At 40.4% G+C, this 19,877-nt stretch overlaps 2 protein-coding genes across 3 annotated transcripts in view; both read left to right on the top strand.

Annotated features, from left to right (window-relative positions):
* The window catches only part of LOC117591515, a 61,542-nt gene that overhangs the window by 10,019 nt on the left and 31,646 nt on the right, over nt 1-19,877 (top strand). The window lies entirely within an intron of this gene.
* On the top strand, nt 1,089-19,713 carry LOC117591517 (6-phosphofructo-2-kinase/fructose-2,6-bisphosphatase 1). Its single transcript, XM_034284813.1, has 2 exons — nt 1,089-1,217; nt 17,551-19,713. Exons 1-2 carry the CDS (start codon nt 1,109-1,111, stop codon nt 19,620-19,622), a joined length of 2,181 nt encoding a protein of 726 aa, XP_034140704.1. The 5' UTR covers nt 1,089-1,108; the 3' UTR covers nt 19,623-19,713.

Genomic DNA, 19,877 nt, shown 5'->3' with positions numbered 1-19,877 from the left:
CTATAATTGCCTCATGTGCATACCTATGTACAAATGCGTAAAGTTCACATTGGAAAGCAGAGGTGTGAACTATCGGTAAATAAAGATAGAGGTTATTACAAATAAACATCACAACTTTTATACACGGTACTCAGTACTACACCTGTACCTTAGCGGTTTTTTTTTTCAAATTTTAATTTTTACATATTACACTTTTTCTACATCTGTTAACTACATAATCACTTCACGCCAACAGGCTATTTTAGCTCGCACCCATCCCCATCCCCCACACACCACAAAAAGCAGAGTGTGAATGTGAGAATGTGCAAAAATAAAAATATGCTTCTGGACATGGTGGGTTTTGCCACTGCAAATTATTCTTCATTCTGTCTATAATAACGATCCGATCTAACCCTAATTCGGAGATCTTATATCTATAATATATCTATATATCTATCTATATATCTATCTATATATCTATCTATCTATCTATCTATTACAATAGGTACAATATACCCTATTTACTCTTCGAGTACCGGGTATAAAAAATAGACATGTTTAAATATACAAACTTTAATTTTTTTTCCCATGCTCAACATTTATACATATGTATGAAGGTCTAGTAGTCTAGATACATTGCTAATTAAAAAAAGGAAACAAATTTCCATCAGCATAGCATTCTCTTATAAGGTGTTTCAACTGCAAATAAAAAACTCTTACTTTTGAGCTTGTTTTTTTTGTTTGGTTTTTTTTTGTGGAAAAAAAATTGAACTGGTTACACTGTTCATAATCTGTGCACAGAGAAACGATTGCGGTTACCGACAATGGACTGCGACGTCGTCGATCGCGCGCGTGCCGTTTGCTGCTCTACCTTGCCTTTTGTTCATTCCTATTTTGACAAGTGTCAAGCAACGTGTACGCGGAACGGAACTGAATGCATTCCGCAGCGGTGAATTCGATCTTGCTTTCGATCGTTTTTTTTGTGTGTTCTGTGGTCTGTGGTCCCGCGTAGTTTTGTTATTGTTTTTGTGCTTGATATCTTACCAGTAGTAACTAGACAATAACAGGAATACAAAACAACCGGTAGTCATTAGAACAGTATCAACAGCTTTTACAGTCTTGTGCCGCCATGGCTCAAAGCTGCGAGAGCTCCTCGTCTCGCTTGGCCAGCATCTCCAGCACAGCTGCCATTCCTGCATCAGCGCCGAATCAGATGACGGGTCAATCGCTCTGGTTGTGTATGTATGGGGCCCTGACAGCCCCAAGACTGCACAAACTACCATTTTCCCCCGCATTTATCCCACCTTGCACTGCAGTTTAGCTGTTATTTTTGCTTCTTTTTCTATCGACTTTCGCTGCTGCTTTTTGGCATGCATACATATGTACATACATACACAACACTTACATAAGCACATATATGTGTATAAGTACATATATGTATATAAATATGTACTTTGTGCAATCGCGTGTTTAGCATCTACTTTGTTAAATTAAATCTACGTTTGTGAATATTTTTCATGTCTTGACGGGCGTTCCTAGCCTCTTCCCACTTCAGCATTAATCAACTGAAAAAATATCTTTGGCATAGTATGTATGTACAAATAAGATTATTTTTCGGAAGCATGCTATTTTAGTATAATATCTTTTTTCTTTTATCTTAAAATTGTAGACTTGGGAGGTTTTCTCCCTTTTGCGGGGCGGAAGGGGGCGTGGCTCATTTTTGAAATACTTTTGTTACAGTGTGAGCATACAGAAGTCTGGATGCAAAATTTGGTGGCTTTTTGGTGAGATCCAGTCGCTCAACAAGACGGACGGACAGACAGACTCCCCCAAATACAATTTTAAAGATAAAATAAAACTAAAAACACCGTTCGGTAGGGAATAACCATATCTATCAGATCACCAAATTGGGATCCGATTGGATCATTCTTATAGCCAGAATGAAGAAATTAATTTCCAGTGGCTAAACCCTGTCCCGCAGCTTTTGTTGTTCTTTTTACATTCTATCATTCACACTCTGCTTCTGCTTCACTCGGCCTCTGCCTCTGCCTCTGCCCTCCCCCTGCCACTGCCTCTTCCGACTTTTAACCCACCCCGTCCCGCAGCTTATATTTGTGTTTTTTTTTGTGTGCGGGCGCTGCCTCTGTCTCTACCGCGAGTCTGCAGTGTGTGGGTCTATGGAAGGGCGGCGAGCTAAAGGAGCGTGTTGGTGTGAGAAGTGTTGTAGATGTAGATGACAGATGAAGAAAATATTTAAAATTTGACAAAACACCGCTAAGGTGCAGATGTAGTACTGAGTGCCGGGCATAAAAGTTGTGACGCATAAGAAGCGTCTCACACGTCTCTTCTCGTTTCATATTTTCTCATTCACACTCTGCTTCTGCAGTGTGCGGCCTCTGCCGCGTCTCTGCATCTGCCATGACTCTGCAGTGTGTGGCTCTAGGGAAGGGTGGCGAGCTAAAATATTGTGATGGCGTGAGAATTGTTGTAGATGTAGATGACAGATGAAGAAAAAATGTTAAATTTGACTAAAACCGCTAAGGTACAGATGTAGTACTGAGTGCCGGGTATAAAAGTTGCGACGCGTAAGTAGCGTCTCACACGTCCCTTCTCGTTAGGATTGTATCGTACAAGATTTTTCATAGTAGCGGTCCGAGTACCGATCCGTGGGGAACACTTCCCGTGATTTGGTGCTCACGTGTTCCCTTGTCTGTCCCATATATGAGCACCCGGTCTCTTAGTTATTCAGCGACGATCATCTTCAGATACGGCGGTACGTGGAAACTTCCTAGTTCTTCTTTGCGGTCCCAACACTTTGTCTAGCATGCAGAGTTGTCTGTAGGAGGATGGCTCCTCGGTCGGATTGTTTCCCTTGGGTATAAGGACCAGCCGTAGTCGCTTCCATAGGCTTGGGAAGATTCCTTCGGACATGCACGCATTGAACAGTTCCACAAAAGTTCGTGGACTTTCCTGTACAGTTGTGCGTAGCATGGATGCGTCACATGCTGCCAGCATTTGGATGACCAATTGGCTTGCTCTTTCTGCTGCAGTTCCGTTGGTCTCATAGCCTTCGAACATGGCTCGTCAAATGTCCAGCTCTAGCGTGTCGACCTTGTACATAGCCTGCGTGCATCTTAGCGATTTACTTGGTCTAGCATCCTTGCTCTCATACATCAGGGCTTAGGGGTCGCTTCCTGTATAGGTGTCGCTAACTTCCCAGATTGTTCTCTGGCTAAGACTGCTGCTCACGAACGTAAGGTCAATGATGGACCTTGTTCCTGCTCTGCCAAATGTCTGCTGGGTGTCAGTGTTTAGCAGCACGGCATCAAGCGGTGAGAGGATTTCAAGGAGGCCTTGTCCCCTTGGGTTGGTTCTCGGGCACACCCACTCGATAGCCCATGCGTCAAAGTCGCCGGCTATGAGCGTAGGGTGTTTATCCCGTGCATCATCCGATCTACTTTCTTTACCGCCGTTGCCTGCTGGCGAAGCCATTTCCGACGAACGTTTGCCGTAGTTGCTGTGTTTGGCTCCCACAGCTCTATATCGCTGTCTTTTTGCTGGAGTCGGCAATAAACTCTCTGCAGTCTTTGGACTGGTGGTCCGATCCTGCGCAGTTGTAGCAGCACTTGGTGAACACATCTCCACTCTTGCAGTTTAGACTGATGTGCCCAAACTCCATGCACTTGTAGCATCTCCTGTGCGTTTTTTTGGGTCGTATTTTGCAGTACCCCCACTCCATGCAGATTCTTCCCATTCCTAGCAGTTTCTCGGCCACAGCCGGTGAGACTGTCAGCGTCACTACTGGGGTGCTCTTTTAGGCTGGTCTGATGGCAATGACTGCCGACTCGTTTATTGCCACCCCTGCCTGCTCCTTAAGCTCCACTGCTTTTTCCTATCGGCAACCTTTACCCAGCCATCTGCTCGCTCTTTTGGGGTTGCCTCTGGTCCCTCTTGTGCGATCTGGCAGCGCTCTGCCAGCTGTTCTGCAGTCGCTTCCTAACACCACTTGCAGTGATTGGCTGTGATAAGCACAGGACACCGGGAAAAGCAAGTTGCGCCAATAAAAGAGACAATAAAAAAGAGCGGCGCTTCGCTCCCCCCCTTCGGCCTAGGAAAAGCCGTGCCCTTCTTTTACCAAATTGGACAAAACCGTTTTCTTAGCTTGCGGGTCAGGCGTGATATACAGGTAGGTTCTGCAGTACTGTCGTAGCTCACGTTTAATGCTGTTTTTTCTGCCTTTCCAGGCTAGTTCCTCTGTACGAAGATTCTTCTGGCTTGCATACGAGTCCCATTCAGAGTGGTGGAGCAAGTTGGAAAGTGCCGTTAGGGTGACAAAAGGACGCTGAGTCGCTCTGAGTTCCTTTCGGTCTGTCACTAAACTTTAATTCGTTTCAGAGCTTTTCACACCAAGTCTCTTCTTGGAATGCGAGTAAAGGAGAAATATGTCCACGTTGTAAAGGCACTTCGTAATGAATACTCTGATTAATAATCGTATTTCCTCCGCACAGTGTTCTATCCTCTATCCTCAATCCTCCTACTTTTGGACACATTGACAACTTTTGGACACAGCTTCTATGTACTTCAATCCTCTGACTCCTCAAGGTCATCCAAGGTTTAAACTAGTGCAGTCTATCTGCATGGTCACATTCAGCAGTTGGTAGTTTAACAGTCTTACCCAATTTGAAGCGATGCCGACAAGTTGGCCTGATCTTTTCACACATGACATTTTGGCAACGCGCTACGCACAACGACGGAGAGCCGCTGGGTGACAGCCTGAGCACCAGCCCCCGGCTGCCAACTCCGATGTCTCTTAGCGACAGCTTGGTCTATGCTTTGAGAAACGTTATGAGAAACGTTCCAGCGGAAGGCATCAGTCAGTATATTCATATTTATGTACGTACAAACAAATGCACCTACATATATATATATGTATGTATGTATGTAACCTTAGGGTGCTGTATACATATGTATGCATGCATGTATGTATGTACATAATGCAGCCTTATGCATTTTTAGAGTTTTCTATTTTACATGTTTTCTACATCTTATATACATCATAAATTAAATCACTTATCACGACAACACGCCCTTTTAGCTCGCCCCCCTCCCACTGGGAGTAGGCACTGAATATGAGTTTCGATATTCTGGCTAATAATGATCCGATCTTATTCGGGGATCTGATAGATAAGGCCATTCGCTACAGACCTGCGGTTTTAGTACTGTCTTATCTTCAAAATTGTGGATGAAGCTGATTTTCGCCTTTTTGTTGGGCGGAAAAGGGCGAGGGGAAAATTTGAAATACAATTGTAACAGTGTGATGTCACAGCAATCTTGACAAAAAATTTGGTTGCCGTAGCTTGTAAAGGCGCTGATATACAGTTGTGTTCAATGAAATAGTAGTGCAGCGGCACACAATTTTCTCAGCTATTTTTGAGACTCTTCCCGTCTTTCGAATTGAACAAGTGATACCTTTTTGGAAAGCCTGAAAAGTAAAAATTAGAAACCAGAAAGAATTCTGGAACGTTTGCATTCCATCTTCTTGTTTTACATTACTTTACAAAAATACCCATGAAACCTGCTGTTATAAATAAAATAGTATTGCTGGGTGCAAGTTAAAAAAAAATAAAAAACAAATTAAATCAATTCAAAAAAGTCACTCAAAAAGTCAGTTATATATTGAAAATTTTGATGAAAGAAATGTTTGAATATAGCGGTACTCTTGTTTTTGGAGCGTAGAAGAAGTATATGAACGGTCCATCCAATATGAGAGACTTTAAATTTAGACTAAAAACTAAAATCAGGAGGTATAATGGATATTCAAAACTAATTTGGCTTTTACTGTAATATTGAATTTTTTAAACTTAAAGAAGCACCCTAAAAAATGATTTATGCGAAAAAATTGTCAAGACCAAGGTCTTCAATATCCTTAAAAGTTATGAAAACAATTTTATATCGCTCTGAAAGTGTTTTGACAGTTAATAAACGACTGATTACGCATTTTTTAATTGGAAGAGGTCCCCGGAAGCTTCGCGTTTGAGAATAAAAGCACATTGGTACACGACTAATTATTTAAAAAATGTGAACATGAGGCATGTGGACTGGGCCGTGTCACAGTCCGAAAAATACATTTTCAGATGAGTGTAAAGTTGTTTTAGATGGTTAAAAAGACTCAAAAGAATATGTTTGGCGTTCACATATATCTGATAACTGCCCAAATTCTTGAATAAAACCACATTGGGCATGTTGGGTTGACCCTTTTGAGCTCCACCCCATATAAGCCTCTACTTCCTAGCCTGGCATTGACGTATTTTATAAAGTGGTGTGTGCCAGAATACTTTTTAATACAATACAGTAATATTACTATTAGAAAGGCCCATGACAAGGATCTTTCAACAAGACAATGATCTGAAACAAGCAAGAAAGCTTGCGAGGAATGGAATTTTATTCGAAAAGGTAAACACTTTTCCATGTCTAGCTCAGTCTCTAGACGAAAGTCCCAACGAAATCTTATTGTTGAAAGTTATAAGTTATATGTTATAAGAACTATAGTCTTATATTTTATTTAAGCTTGGGCAGGATCTTATGTGCATATGCCAGGTGGGAGTAAGGCCATAGTGAAAACAAATTTGATTAAAAACTACATATAAAACTTCAAGAAACATATAGAACATGAAACATATGCATTAATTCCAGATTTGTTCTTTATTTCGATTTTCTAAAAAAACAACGAAAGAGACGTGTGAGACGCATCTTACGCGTCACAACTTTTATACTCCATACTTTTTATACTCAGTCAAAGTACCTGACCCCTATTGTTTTTTTTTTACGATTTTTACATTTTACATTTTTTCTACACCTGTCATCTACATCTATCTTTTTCGCTAGCACCTCTCCTCTAGAGCCACACACTTCAGATCCACGTCAGAGGCAGAGTCGCGCAAAAGCAGTGGCAACTGCAGAAGCAGAGTGTGAATGAGAGAATGTGAAAAAAAACAACAAAAGCTGCGGGACAGGGTGGGTTTAGCCACTGCAAATTAATTTCTTCATTCTGGCTATGATGATAATGATCCAATCGGATCCCAATTTGGTGGTCTGATAGATTTGGCCATTCCCTACGGAATGGCATTTTTAGTTTTCTTTTATCTTCAAAACTGTAGATTTGGGGGGTTTTCGCTCTTTTGTGGGGGCGGAAGGTGGCGTGGCCTTCTTTTAAATACACTTGTAATAGTGTGAGCATACAGCAGTCCGGAGCCAAAATTTGGTGGCTCTAGCTCTTATAGTCTCTGAGAACGAGCCGACGAACAAGACGGACAGACGGACAGAAGGACAGACAGACATGGCTCTATCGACTCGGCTATTGATGCTGATCAAGAATATATATACTTTATGGGGTCGGAAACGCTTCCTTCAAATTTGTTTTTATACCCGGTACTCGAAGAGTAAATAAGGTATATTGTATTTATGGGAAATAACGGATTTTGTAACGCACAGAAGGAAACGCTTTCTTCCATGTGTGACATTTTTTAAGCACAAATACAATATACCCCATTTACTCTTCGGAATTATGTTTGTCATTATTTATTTTACTATTGCATCATTAAAGAAAGGTGATTCGTAAGAAAAGTCCATCGTGTAAAATCACACCCCCACGTTAAAGAGGCGTCAATGCAAAACATTTACAAATTGCTATTAATATATTGCCTAAACTTTTTTTTAAAGCTGAGTTTGAATTCATCGCCTGGAAAATCAGGTTTTTTTCCAAAAACCTCGAAAATATATGCCCTAAGCACCAGTTATAGGAGACCTACTTATATAATTGCTTCATGGTTTAGACGGTGAGTCTGCATCGCAGATTCAAGTGTACGTGTGGTGCTCACGATCTCACGATTTCACAGAATATCAAATCGATTTAGATATTTGCGGAAAGTCACGGCTTTTTGGCTACGTCTCTACCCTCGTTCTACCCTCAGTTATGCTCCACGATTCATGCCAAATGATTCAACGTGTGAACAAAGCGTGATTCCTTACATACATATGTACATACATGAAAGCTCTACGCGATTCAGACTCAGTGTCTAAAACGACCTTTAGATAGAGATGACTGATGACGCACGCGTTTTCTCTATTCGTTACAAATCTGTTATAAATGTGAAACTCTATAAAATTTCCACCCATGTGGTACATATTTATATTCCCGATGGCCGGACAGCATTTAATTGCACTTGGAATCGGTTAGGGGACTTGTCTCACTCAACTTGTAGACAAATTGTGTCGGATAATGTTAATTACATATACATATGAACATGTGTTATTACATTTGTGGATGATTATACTCGGATGATTATCACAATTATACTCGGTACTCAACGATTAAAAGGTATATATTTAATTTGTGTTCGAAAAGTGTAACAAACAGAAGGAAACGTTTCCGACCCTAAACATTATAAATATTCTTGGTCAACATCAATAGCTATGTGTGTCTGTCCGACTTTTTTGACGCCTGTTTCTCAGATACTATAAGACCTAAAGTCACAAGATTGTGTGTAAAGACTTATATGATATCACATTGAATAAAGTTTGTCTCCAAATTTTTCCCAGCCCCTTCCATCCCCACAAAGGACTAAAATCTGCAAATGTGCAGAGGCACGGCAGAGGCAGAGGCCGCACGCTGCAGAAGCAGAGTGTGAATGAGAGAATGTGCATCCACTGCTACATCCATTCCGCAAAGAATGGCCATATCTACCTGAGTTATAACCGGGTATAAAAGTTGTGACGAGTCTCACAACGTTCCTCCTCGTTCTTTATATCTTGACGAAAGTAAATAAACAAATAAATCTGATTTGATAAAAGGGCATCTCATAGTCGGACATGGGCTAGGATATAATTGCTCGCTTGAACTGCGATATAATTTTAATATATGTATGTATGTATGTATGTACATATTTCAGATAACGTTGCAGTCGCAGTCGCTGCCGCAGCTGTTTTTTTCTAGACTTCTGAGCTTGATTTTCCATTATATTGATTTAGTGTTTCCGCGTTAGGCGTTGTGTCAGCTTCACTACCATTTATTTTGTGTTGATAAATTTTTTTAGGCGTTTCCAGTTCTCTCCTAATCTGTTCAAGTAACTGCCAATACATACATACATATGTATGTACATACGCACTATAGCCCTGCATGAAACCACAGTATTCATAAAAGCACAGCTATACTTATGACTGTTTAATGCTTCAATCATTAGATATCTGATATAAGTCACCGTCGCCAATAGTCACAAATATTAAAATTTCTCTTCATCTGTCATCTACATCTACAACACTTCTCACACCAACACGCTCCTTTAGCTCGCCCCGATTCCCTAGACCCACACACTGCAGACTCGCGGCAGAGGCAGCGCCCGCACACAAAAAAAAACAAGTATAAGCTGCGGGACGGGGTGGGTTAAAAGTCGGCAGAGGCAGTGGCAGGGGGACGGCAGAGGCAGAGGTCGAGTGAAGCAGAAGCAGAGTGTGAATGAGAGAATGTGAAAAAACAACAAAAGCTGCGGGACAGGGTGGGTTTAGCCACTGCAAATGAATGCAAATTAATAATCCCCAAAAAACCAAACGCTCGCAAATGAAATCGCATACGTGTCAAAAGTGGAAGTTAACCCGATAAAACGCTCACATTCGTAGTAGCATTTGATCGAAATATGATACTTGTGTCGATCATTACACGTACACGCGTATTACAGTGGGTGGTACCAATACCAATGTTTGTGCTGCTTACGCACTCAAACGCACTGCAAGCATGTGATTGTATCCGTGCCGTCCACTTGTTTAAATGCATCTGTAGACTCTATAAAAAATAGATTACAAATTGGCGAAAAATACAAGTTATTTACTAGAGTTAGTTATTTACTTACTTCGCCACTATTTCATTACTCTTTATTTTGCCCAACTTTTGGAGCCAGGAGCTCTTATTGAATTTATTTATATTTTTCGTTTTTCTCTAAACACTTGCCTGCACTTTATTGAAATGAACAGAAAATAAAGTTAACGATTAGCTCGCATTCGAGCTCGTTTGTAAGCATTTTTCAGGACTCCCGCAAAAGGCACGTTTTTGGTTTGCTAGGTCCTTTACATGAATGATATTTTTTTGTATTATAGAATATATTCGATATACAACATATGTACATATGTTTGTACAGTGGGGAGAAATTATGAGTACATGTTCACTATAACTGACTTTTGTCGCCTATAACTTCTTCTAAGCGCATAACGCAAACGTAACCAATTTTTTTGTAGACATGAATCACTTTATCCTTAACAAATAGGCAATCCCAGAAAAATACAAAGGTGAAGCTTTTAAATAGCGAAAAATAAAAAACTAAAAAAACGCGCATGTACTCATTTATGCACTTTTCGTTATTTTATATTTATAAATTTGCTAATCACGTGGTCGGACAAAAAATGGTAAATCAAACCCGAAACTTTTAAATTATCATAAACGTGTTATCAGGTCTGATGAGTCCAAAAATTCATATGGGTGGCATTGTTAGCGTAAGACCGAAAAAAGGCTTCAAGGACATCGTATCAAGCGAACCGTGAAACATGCCAGTAGATGTAAAATGGTGTGAGGATGTTTTAGGTGGTGGTACGATGGCCATACTTGGCCATCAAGACCAACATTTTTTGTATTATGCGAAAAGAGCATCCTTTGGACTTAGAAAGTCTTTGTTACTAAGTGAGTAACAAGTAAGTAAGTACTTACTAAGTAAGTACTTGCTACATTATAAGTGATGCTTTTGGGTCTGCTAGCGCCTTAGGGCGACCTTGGCTTTGCTGTTTCGGGACATAATTTCGCGTTTTGCCATGTTTTTCAGCAGTATTAGCTGTCGTATGGCCATTTTCAGTGAGGTACACAATAATATTTACATTTTCTAGATATTGTTTTTTCTGTCTCAGGTACAACATAGGCACTATTTAATAAATTCATGAAATCTGCTTCGATTATCATGAGAAATGTCTTAATTTGATGTTAATATTTGTAGAGTATAAAAAAATATATATTTAACGTCAATTCTGTGAGCATATTGTTGATTAGAAAATTTATAAATATAAAATAACGAAAAGTGCATAAATGCGTACCTGCGAGTTTTTTTATTTTTATTTTATTTTTCGCTATTTAAAAGCTTCACATTTGTATTTTTCTGGGATTGCTTATTTGTTAGGGATAAAGTGATACATATCTACAAAAAAATTGGTTACGTTTGCATTATGCGTTTAGAAGTTATGGGCGACGAAATTTAGTTATTGTGAACATTTACTCATCATTGCTCCCCACTGTATGTACGTCACCTGCGAGTAAATGTCAGTAGGGTATACAGCGTGCGTCATGTCTTCAAGCATATTTGGTGGAAACACGTATGCATACATGCATTAGTATGCACGTGTGACCAGCAAACGCTTTCCTCAAAATTCGGATCTGCCCTTAATTTATTTACAGAAATTAGGGCAGGTGGATTAACTTTTTCAAGTAATACATATTACGAAGTAATAAAATACGAATACAGAGAACACAACATTTTTTTTAGTCTAGTCAATCGGAAAATAATTGTTGAAGAAGAAGAAATTTTATGAAAATATTTTCTACTCGAAAATCGTCTGGCTTGGCTTGTTCTCATGCAAACGTGTCTTGTCTTTTCATCAACTTTGTGCGCTGTATAATAACACCAAACATAAAACAGCTGCAAGAAATTGGTTGCAATTGGCACCACCTACATATAAATATCAATGTGTTAATGAAACCAGAGGCGTATTTTTGAATATGTTTACCTTTGTGAACCGCGGAAAATGCAGCGCATTTATGTACTCGAAGATTATATTGTATTATCCCCATTAAGTAAACATGTTCTTGAACACTATCAACAGCCGAGTCATGATATCCATATAGTCTGTCTGTCTGTCTGTCTTTCCGTCTTGTTTGTCGGCTAGTTCGCAGATAATATACGAGCCAGAGAAACCAAGTATTGCATCCAAACTGCTCCTCCCCGTTTTTACATACAGTAAGCACACATATTATTCGTACACCAACATCACCCTAGTTTGAACCAGGGATGGTAATCATTATAAGCGGTATAAAAAAATTATACGATAATGATTACCTGTCAAGTTATATCGAAATATTCATAATATAATGATTAATTTTTAGGTATATTTTACTACTCAAGAAATAATGAGCAAAAAAATAAAAGGCTGCTCCTAAAGATAAGAGATCGTATTCCTCTTATGATTATCTTGTATGTTCGTACATACAGCTGTGTGCAATGAAAATTAGTAGTGCGCAGCTTTCCGTCACCCAAATTTAACATGTGATATCTATTTGGAAAGCGAAAGTCACGCATTATAAACAAGTAGAAATGAATTTAATTTTTCATTCCATCTAGCTCTTTTTCATGAATGGGTCGCCTGGAATGGGTCAATAAAGTCAAGCTTTTCTACGAAAGTAGAAAATGTACTGCAAATGTGATAATGTGTTTTCGGGTGGAAGAAGTGGAATTTGCAACTAGCGTATTGTGAAATAAACAATTATAGCCCAAAACCGATCGAGTTAAGTACAATTATAATGAAAAAGTTGCAACGCAATTCAGTGTGGAAAGAGCCTTTTCTGCACTTAGATTAGTTCTTTCCGATCTGAGGTGTAACCTATCCACAGAGTCGTTGCAGAAGCTGCTCTTTGTTAAATTAAATATTAAATAAATAAATTAATATAAATAAATAAATATACATACATAAATAAATCTATATATATAAAAGAAAGTGGTATTTTGTAAAGCACTTATAACTCGAGAACGGCTGGACCGATTGCCATGGTTTTTGATTTGTTGGATTTTTTCCGTCGTGAGTAGCAGAATACATCTTAAAAATAACTTAAGGCCTCTTTGTTCCGGCCTTAAAGCCAAAACTTTATTTTTTTCTGAAGACATCATGTTTGTGTTCAGAAATTTGTCTAAAAAGTTCATTTGTTCATTTGTTGTTCATTTGTATTTGTTTGATCATATTAAATATTTGTTTTATTTTGTATTAATCATTTTAATAACAATGCCGCGTCCTAGAAGATCCAATCTTTCCCAGCGAAGCCGTAATGCAATTATGCAACGGAATAGCGAGTCAATTATCTGAAATTGCACGAGAACAGCGCCGCGTTAATATGGAGCAAAGAAGGGCCTTAATTCGCGCTTCTCAAACACTCTATATATACAAAAGAAAGTCGTATTTTTTAAAGCACTTATAACTCGAGAACGGCTGGACCGATTGCCATGGTTTTTGATTTGTTGGATTTGTTTCCGTAGCGAGTAGCAGAATACATCTTAAAAACAACTCATGGCCTGTTTGTTGGGGCCTTAAAGCCAAAACTTTATTTTTTTCTGGAGACATCATGTTTTTGTTCAGAAATTTGTCTAAAAAGTTCATTTGTATTTGTTTAATCATATTTAATATTTGTTTCGGGCAGCGTTTCTGTATGATTGCACCATCGACAGATATGCGTTCTACTGATGATCTTGGTCGTATTTACACAGTTAATCCGAAGAATTATGAATGTTTCTATTTGCGGTTGTTGCTGGTACATGTTCGAGGGCCAAAATCATTTGAATCACTACGAACTGTTAATGGTATCGTGTGCCCCACTATTCTTGCAGCATGTCAAGAGCTAAATTTGCTTGAAAACGATACTCATTGGGACACGACAATCGCTGAAGCAATTATTTCTGCATCTCTAAGTCAGATACGCACATTATTTGCTATCATCATTTCAACATGCTTCCCATCGAACCCACTTGACCTGTGAAACAAATACAAAGATAACATGTCCGAAGATATTTTACATCGAATTCGCGTCAGCTCAAGAAATTACGATCTTGAGGTGAATGGGGAGATCCATAACCAGACTTTGCTCTTGATCGAAGATATGTGTTACCTCATGTGCGGCAGTTTGTTAGTTAGGTTAGGAATGCCAGCGCCAGATCGCGGAATGAATGACGCATTTAATAGACAATTGGAACGTGAACATGAATATGATCCACATGAACTAATCCAATCAGTTCAAACGAATGTACCTCTGTTGAATCCTAAGCAGAGGGAAGTCTATGATACACTGATTAATGCAATTGATGATGGAAATGGCGGCTTATTTTTTTTGGATGCCCCCGGTGGAACTGGGAAGACATTCCTCATGTCATTGATTTTGGCCACTGTATGTGCGAGATCCGAAATTGCGGTAGCAATTGCTTCTTCTGGAATAGCGGCCACATTGTTAGACGGATGCCGTACGGCTCACTCAGCGTTAAAATTGCCATTAAACCTTCAAACTACTGAACAACCGACATGTAACATTTCGAAAAACTCCGCAATGGCCAAAGTTTTAGTAGCATAAAAAATCATCATATGGGACGAATGCACAATGGCGCACAAACGCCCATTGGAAGCACTAGACCGAACATTAAAAGATCTGCGCAATGACTCGAGATGTTTTGGTGGTGCACTGATTTTATTATCTGGCGATTTCCGACAAACACTACCAGTCATTCCAAGATTTACTGCTGCAGACGAAATAAACGCTTGCCTCAAAGCATCAAATCTGTGGCGATATGTAAAGAAACTTCAACTGTCTCTAAATATTAGAGTTGCATTGTTAAACGATCTATCTGCTGATGATTTCTCGAAGCAATTGCTGACTATCGGTAATGGCCGTGTTCCTGTTGGCAAATCGAGCGGTTTGATTTCATTTCCTCCAAATTTTTGCAATTTCGTATCATCAAAAGACGAGCTTATCAACAACGTATTCCCGGATATCATTGCTAACCACAAAAATACTAAATGGTTAAGTGAGCGAGCAATTTTGGCCTCTAAAAATAAAGATGTAGACCTCAATCTTATAATTCAAAATCAAATCGTAGGTACCCTATATTCATTCAAATCTATCGACTGTGTAACAAACGAAGAAGAAGCCACTAATTATCCAACTGAATTTTTCAACTCCTTGGATGTGCCTGGTTTACCCCACCGCACAATTTAAAACTTAAAGTTGGCTCGGTAGTCATTATGCTTAGAAATTTAAACCAACTAAAACTGTGTAATGGAACGCGTTTGGTGATAAGAAAACTGATGAGCAATGTGATTCACACGTCGATACTTAAAGGAAAATTTAAAGATGAGGTATTCCAAGGATTCCGATGATCCCAACGGATATGCCCTTTGAGTTTCAACGAATTCAATTCCCGATTCGTCTTGCCTTCGCCATGACGATCAACAAATCACAGGGCCAATCCTTGGCTATTTGTGGCCTCAATCTAGAAAATTAATGTTTTTCTCATGGTCAATTGTACGTGGCTCACGTGTCGGCAAACCATCCGCTTTATTTGTTGTTGCGCCTGACCAAAAAACAAAGAATGTCGTTTACCACAAAGTGCTTGAATGAAAATCCTTTTACCATCGCATTGGATCATTGCAACCTATAAAAGATGCACAGCATAAATTCCTGCAATATGGGCAATATGGAAGAAAAACTTGACAGGCGTCAAGGGATCAACACAGCTACGAAGAGAGCAATTCTCCAAGATCTACAGCAAATGCTTCAGGAACATCAGGCTGTTCAAGACTGCTTTAGAGCGCATGCCAAGTGATTGCAATTCGGTCAAGTCAATTAAATACTTTTGCAAAATTTGTCACGAAAGGGAGCGACATGGCGGTTTTTGGTATCCATACATCCAATACCAACGATGAAATCACGCGCTATCAAGTTGGTACTTTTTTGTTTCTATCTATATAAACATATTATTTTGTATCATTGTTTTACGTTCATCAAAGCCTAAATTAGTTCATATATTTCGATATTACTTGAAAACACTTAAATCATGGTGGATATGCATAGAATATCCTTTAAGATGAATATTGGCACATGTCCGCCAGCCTCAAAGTTTCCGCAAGTGAATGATTTTTTTATTTAAAAAATATCAAATAATCATTTGCAGTTTCTGGTTTGAACACCTATAACGTGGCGTACGGTCAACGTAAACAGAAAAAGTTAATTTTGTATCAAAGATCAAAACATCTACTATATGTTTATGGAATAAGTTTTTAATTTTTTTTAAATGTATAATGAAAATTTTTGTTTGCTATATTAAGTCTTCATGATGACTAAAAGAACAAGAAACAATCTTTCCCCCAAGGTATTGCTGCCCCATAAATTAATATTGACCCCTTCTACAAGGGGTCTGCCCCACAGCCTGCCACACAGGCTTCATCGAACTCAAGTTTACTAACCGTGGTGAAATTTTCAGCTGGTTGCAGTTTTAAACGAGAAGGAACGTGTGAGACGCTTCTTACGCGTCACATCTTTTATACCCGGCACTCAGTACTACATCTGTACCTAAGCGGTTTTTTTTTTGTCAAATTTTACATTTTTTCTTCATCTGTCATCTACATCTACAACAATTCTCACGCCATCACAATCTTTTAGCTCGCCACCCTTCCCTAGAGCCACACACTGCAGAGTCATGTCAGATGCAGAGACGCGGCAGAGGCCGCACACTACACGAAACAGAGTGTGAATGAGAGAATGTGAAAAAAACAAATATAAGCTGCGGGACGGGGGGGTTTAGCCGTTGCAAATAATTAATTCATTCTGGCTATAATATTGATCCAATCGGATCCCAATTTGGTTATCTGATAGAGATGGTCATTCCTTACGGAATGGCGTTTTCTTTTATCTTCAAATTGGTAGATTTGCGAGGTTTCCGCCCTTTTCTGAGGGCGGAAGGGGCGTGGCTCATTTTTTAAATATACTTGTAACAGTGTAAGCATACAGAAGTCTGGATGGTGTTTTGGTGGCTCTAGCTCTTATAGTCTCTGAGTACTAGGCGCTCATCAGGACGGACAGACGGACAGACAGACATGGCTCAATCGACTCGGCTATTGATGCTGATCAATAATATATATACTTTATGGGGTCGAAAACGTTTCCTTCTCTGCGTTAAACAATAAATTAGTGCACAAATACAATATACAATATACATTATACCGGGTATAATTAGTCAAAATAACTTTACAAATTAATAAAAATAGAACCCACTTTAAAATTGATCGGGAAAATACGTTTTCCCAAAAGTGTGTACATTGAAAAAGTAAAATTTTTATGAGAGATTTTCCCGACCTAGCCCATTTGTGAGCTAGAGAACTTGTACTAAGAAAATTAATTTGTCGATAGGGTATTTTGATGATATATCATCTAAAATTCCAATTTTTTTGATAGTGTTTATTATTAAAAGATATTATTGAATGAATGCGTCGATCTACTTGTGTACTTATTACAGACACAATATGTATGTATGTATATGTATGTGTGTACATATGTACAAAGGCTCACACGTTTATGAGTAATGCTGTTTTGCTCTCTTCCCACTTTTCTTCACTTCCATTCCATTCGCACCATTGCAGAAAGCTTTTACAAACAACATCAGCAAATTCAACTGAACATTTATGTAAAAATCCCCGACTTATTTCATGTTTCGCCACGCCAACAACGAAGAGCAGCAGGAACCACATCAGCATCAGGAACACCTGTGGATCTTCAGCAGCCGAAACTACCATTGACAGAAACAACTTCTAACCAAATAATTGTAGCAAGCCAGACGAACATCAGCAGTGGAAGCAAAAGCAATCATATACGTTTTGAAAGTAACCAAGAACATGATAAGGAAGACGCAATCGGAAACGAAGACGTGTTAGACGACGAGGACGTAGTAGGAACATTGCCATTGCCATTTCTTTGCATAAAGAAGAAAAATAAAATCCTCCCCCGACCTTCCCGTGCATCTCGCTCCTATTCATACTCGGATCTGTGCAGCTACTGCAACTGTCCATCGAGCGCCTCGTCATCATCAGCTTCGTCGTCTTCCTCGTCATCATCCCCGTCTCAGGAGCCAGTTACGGCTGGTATCATTCGATCCACTGTTACCAAGAAGCTTGTACCCTCAGTGACGGCCACCAGCATCATGGACATGCCCTATAACACCTCGCCTTCGCTACGCGTGCGCACCACCTCACTGAATCAACTTAAAAAGACCGCCGACCTGGCGATAGAGAATGAGCTTCATGTGTGCCCGTCGGTGATGTCCGAGGAGCTGCGCAAGCTCCTGCCACCTACCTCGGAGACGGTGATGACGAAACCTTTTCCCATCCGCGGGGAGCGGACAATCGCTGACTGCACTACACCCCACGTTATAGCTATGGTGGGCTTGCCTGCCAGGGGCAAGACCTTTATCTCAAAGAAGTTGGCGCGTTACCTCAACTGGATAGGGATTGCGACGCGAGTGTTTAACCTAGGCGAGTACCGTCGCCATGCTACAACAGCCTACAAGTCACATGAGTTTTTCCGCGCCGACAACGAGGAGGCGATGGCCATCAGGAATAGGTGTGCCAACCAAGCGCTTCACGACTCTTGCGAGTGGCTTCTGAGCGGCCAGGGTAGCATTGCAGTGTTTGATGCTACCAATTCGACGCGGGACCGGCGACAGCTTATCTACAATATTGTGGTTAAGCAGCACGGTTTCCGTCTTTTCTTTGTAGAGTCGATCTGTGACGATCCGCAGATAATCGAACAGAACATTTTGGAGGTAAAGGTGAGTTCACCAGATTACCTTAACATGAACACCGAGCTGGTGGTGCGGGACTTCCTGCAACGTATCGAGCATTACGAGGAGCGTTATCAGCCAATCGACGAGGTCACCGAATCACATCTCAGTTTCATGAAGGTATACAACGCTGGGAAAAAGGTGGTAGTCTACAATAACGAGGGTCACGTGGAGTCGCGCATCGTCTACTATCTGATGAACATACACATAACGCCGCGAACCATCTATCTGACGCGCCATGGGGAAAGTGAGCACAACCTCAGCGGGCTCATTGGTGGCGATTCAAATCTGAGCGCACGGGGTCATCAATACGGCCGTGCCCTGTCCTCTTTCATTTCGCAGCAGCATATCGATGGACTGCGTGTGTGGACCTCGTGGATGAAGCGAGCCATTCAAACAGTGGCCAACGTGAAAGCACCCCAAGAACGCTGGAAAGCGCTCAACGAGATCGATGCTGGCCATTGTGAGGAAATGACCTACGAACAGATCAAAGAGCGCTTTCCCGAGGAGTTCAAGGCGCGTGATGTCAACAAGTTTGCGTATCGCTATCCGCGCGGTGAGAGCTATGAGGATCTAGTGGCGCGTTTGGAACCCGTCATCATGGAACTGGAGAGGCAGGGGAATGTCTTGGTTGTTTCTCACCAGGCAGTTTTGCGCTGCCTCTTCGCTTACTTTCTGGATAAGTCTGCCGATGAGCTGCCTTACCTATATGTGCCCCTGCATACCGTCATCAAGCTCACCCCCGTGGCCTATGGATGCAAAGTAGAGCACATTAAACTGCCAATTGATGCGGTAGACACACATCGTCCAAAGCCCAAAATTCCCGGCGACGTCAGTGAGCCCGGGCTCGATGGCCTGAGCGGTGAGCTGGTGGCGCCCGATGGCGTTGGCAAGGTTCTCATTGTGGGCGATGATGTGGCGACGGCAACGAATGTTAACGGCGCACGCGTTGATTCCCAACCCAACCAATGACGACGGTGGCTGTACTGGTTTCGTCCCTCAAAATCAAAGACACTTTAGGATCAATCATTCATCTCTGAACGACTTTCCCCACACAACCCAAGGAACAATGCACAAGTTACTTCAGTTTCATCGTATACCCACAACCTAATAACAGGCGTCAACACGATGCTGATCGACAGTTTTCTCTAGTGCACTACCGTGTTGCTATCCATTTCTGTAGATGGATAGCTGTCTTTTATATTTATTAGAGATTTTATATACATT

Source organism: Drosophila guanche, unplaced genomic scaffold, assembly GCF_900245975.1.
Source record: "Drosophila guanche unplaced genomic scaffold, DGUA_6, whole genome shotgun sequence".
NCBI classification, from domain to species: Eukaryota; Metazoa; Arthropoda; class Insecta; order Diptera; family Drosophilidae; genus Drosophila; species Drosophila guanche.
The sequence above is the reverse complement of the archived record's forward strand: the minus strand, read 5'-3'. Positions and strand labels throughout refer to the sequence as shown.

Coding starts and splice junctions, on each gene's coding strand:
- LOC117591517 (XM_034284813.1), top strand. CDS start 1,109: ATGGCTCAAAGCTGCGAGAGCTCCTCGTCTCGCTTGGCCAGCATCTCC. Junction 1,218..17,550: donor GGGTCAATCGCTCTGGTTGT/GTATGTATGGGG, acceptor AACGAAGAGCAG/CAGGAACCACATCAGCATCA.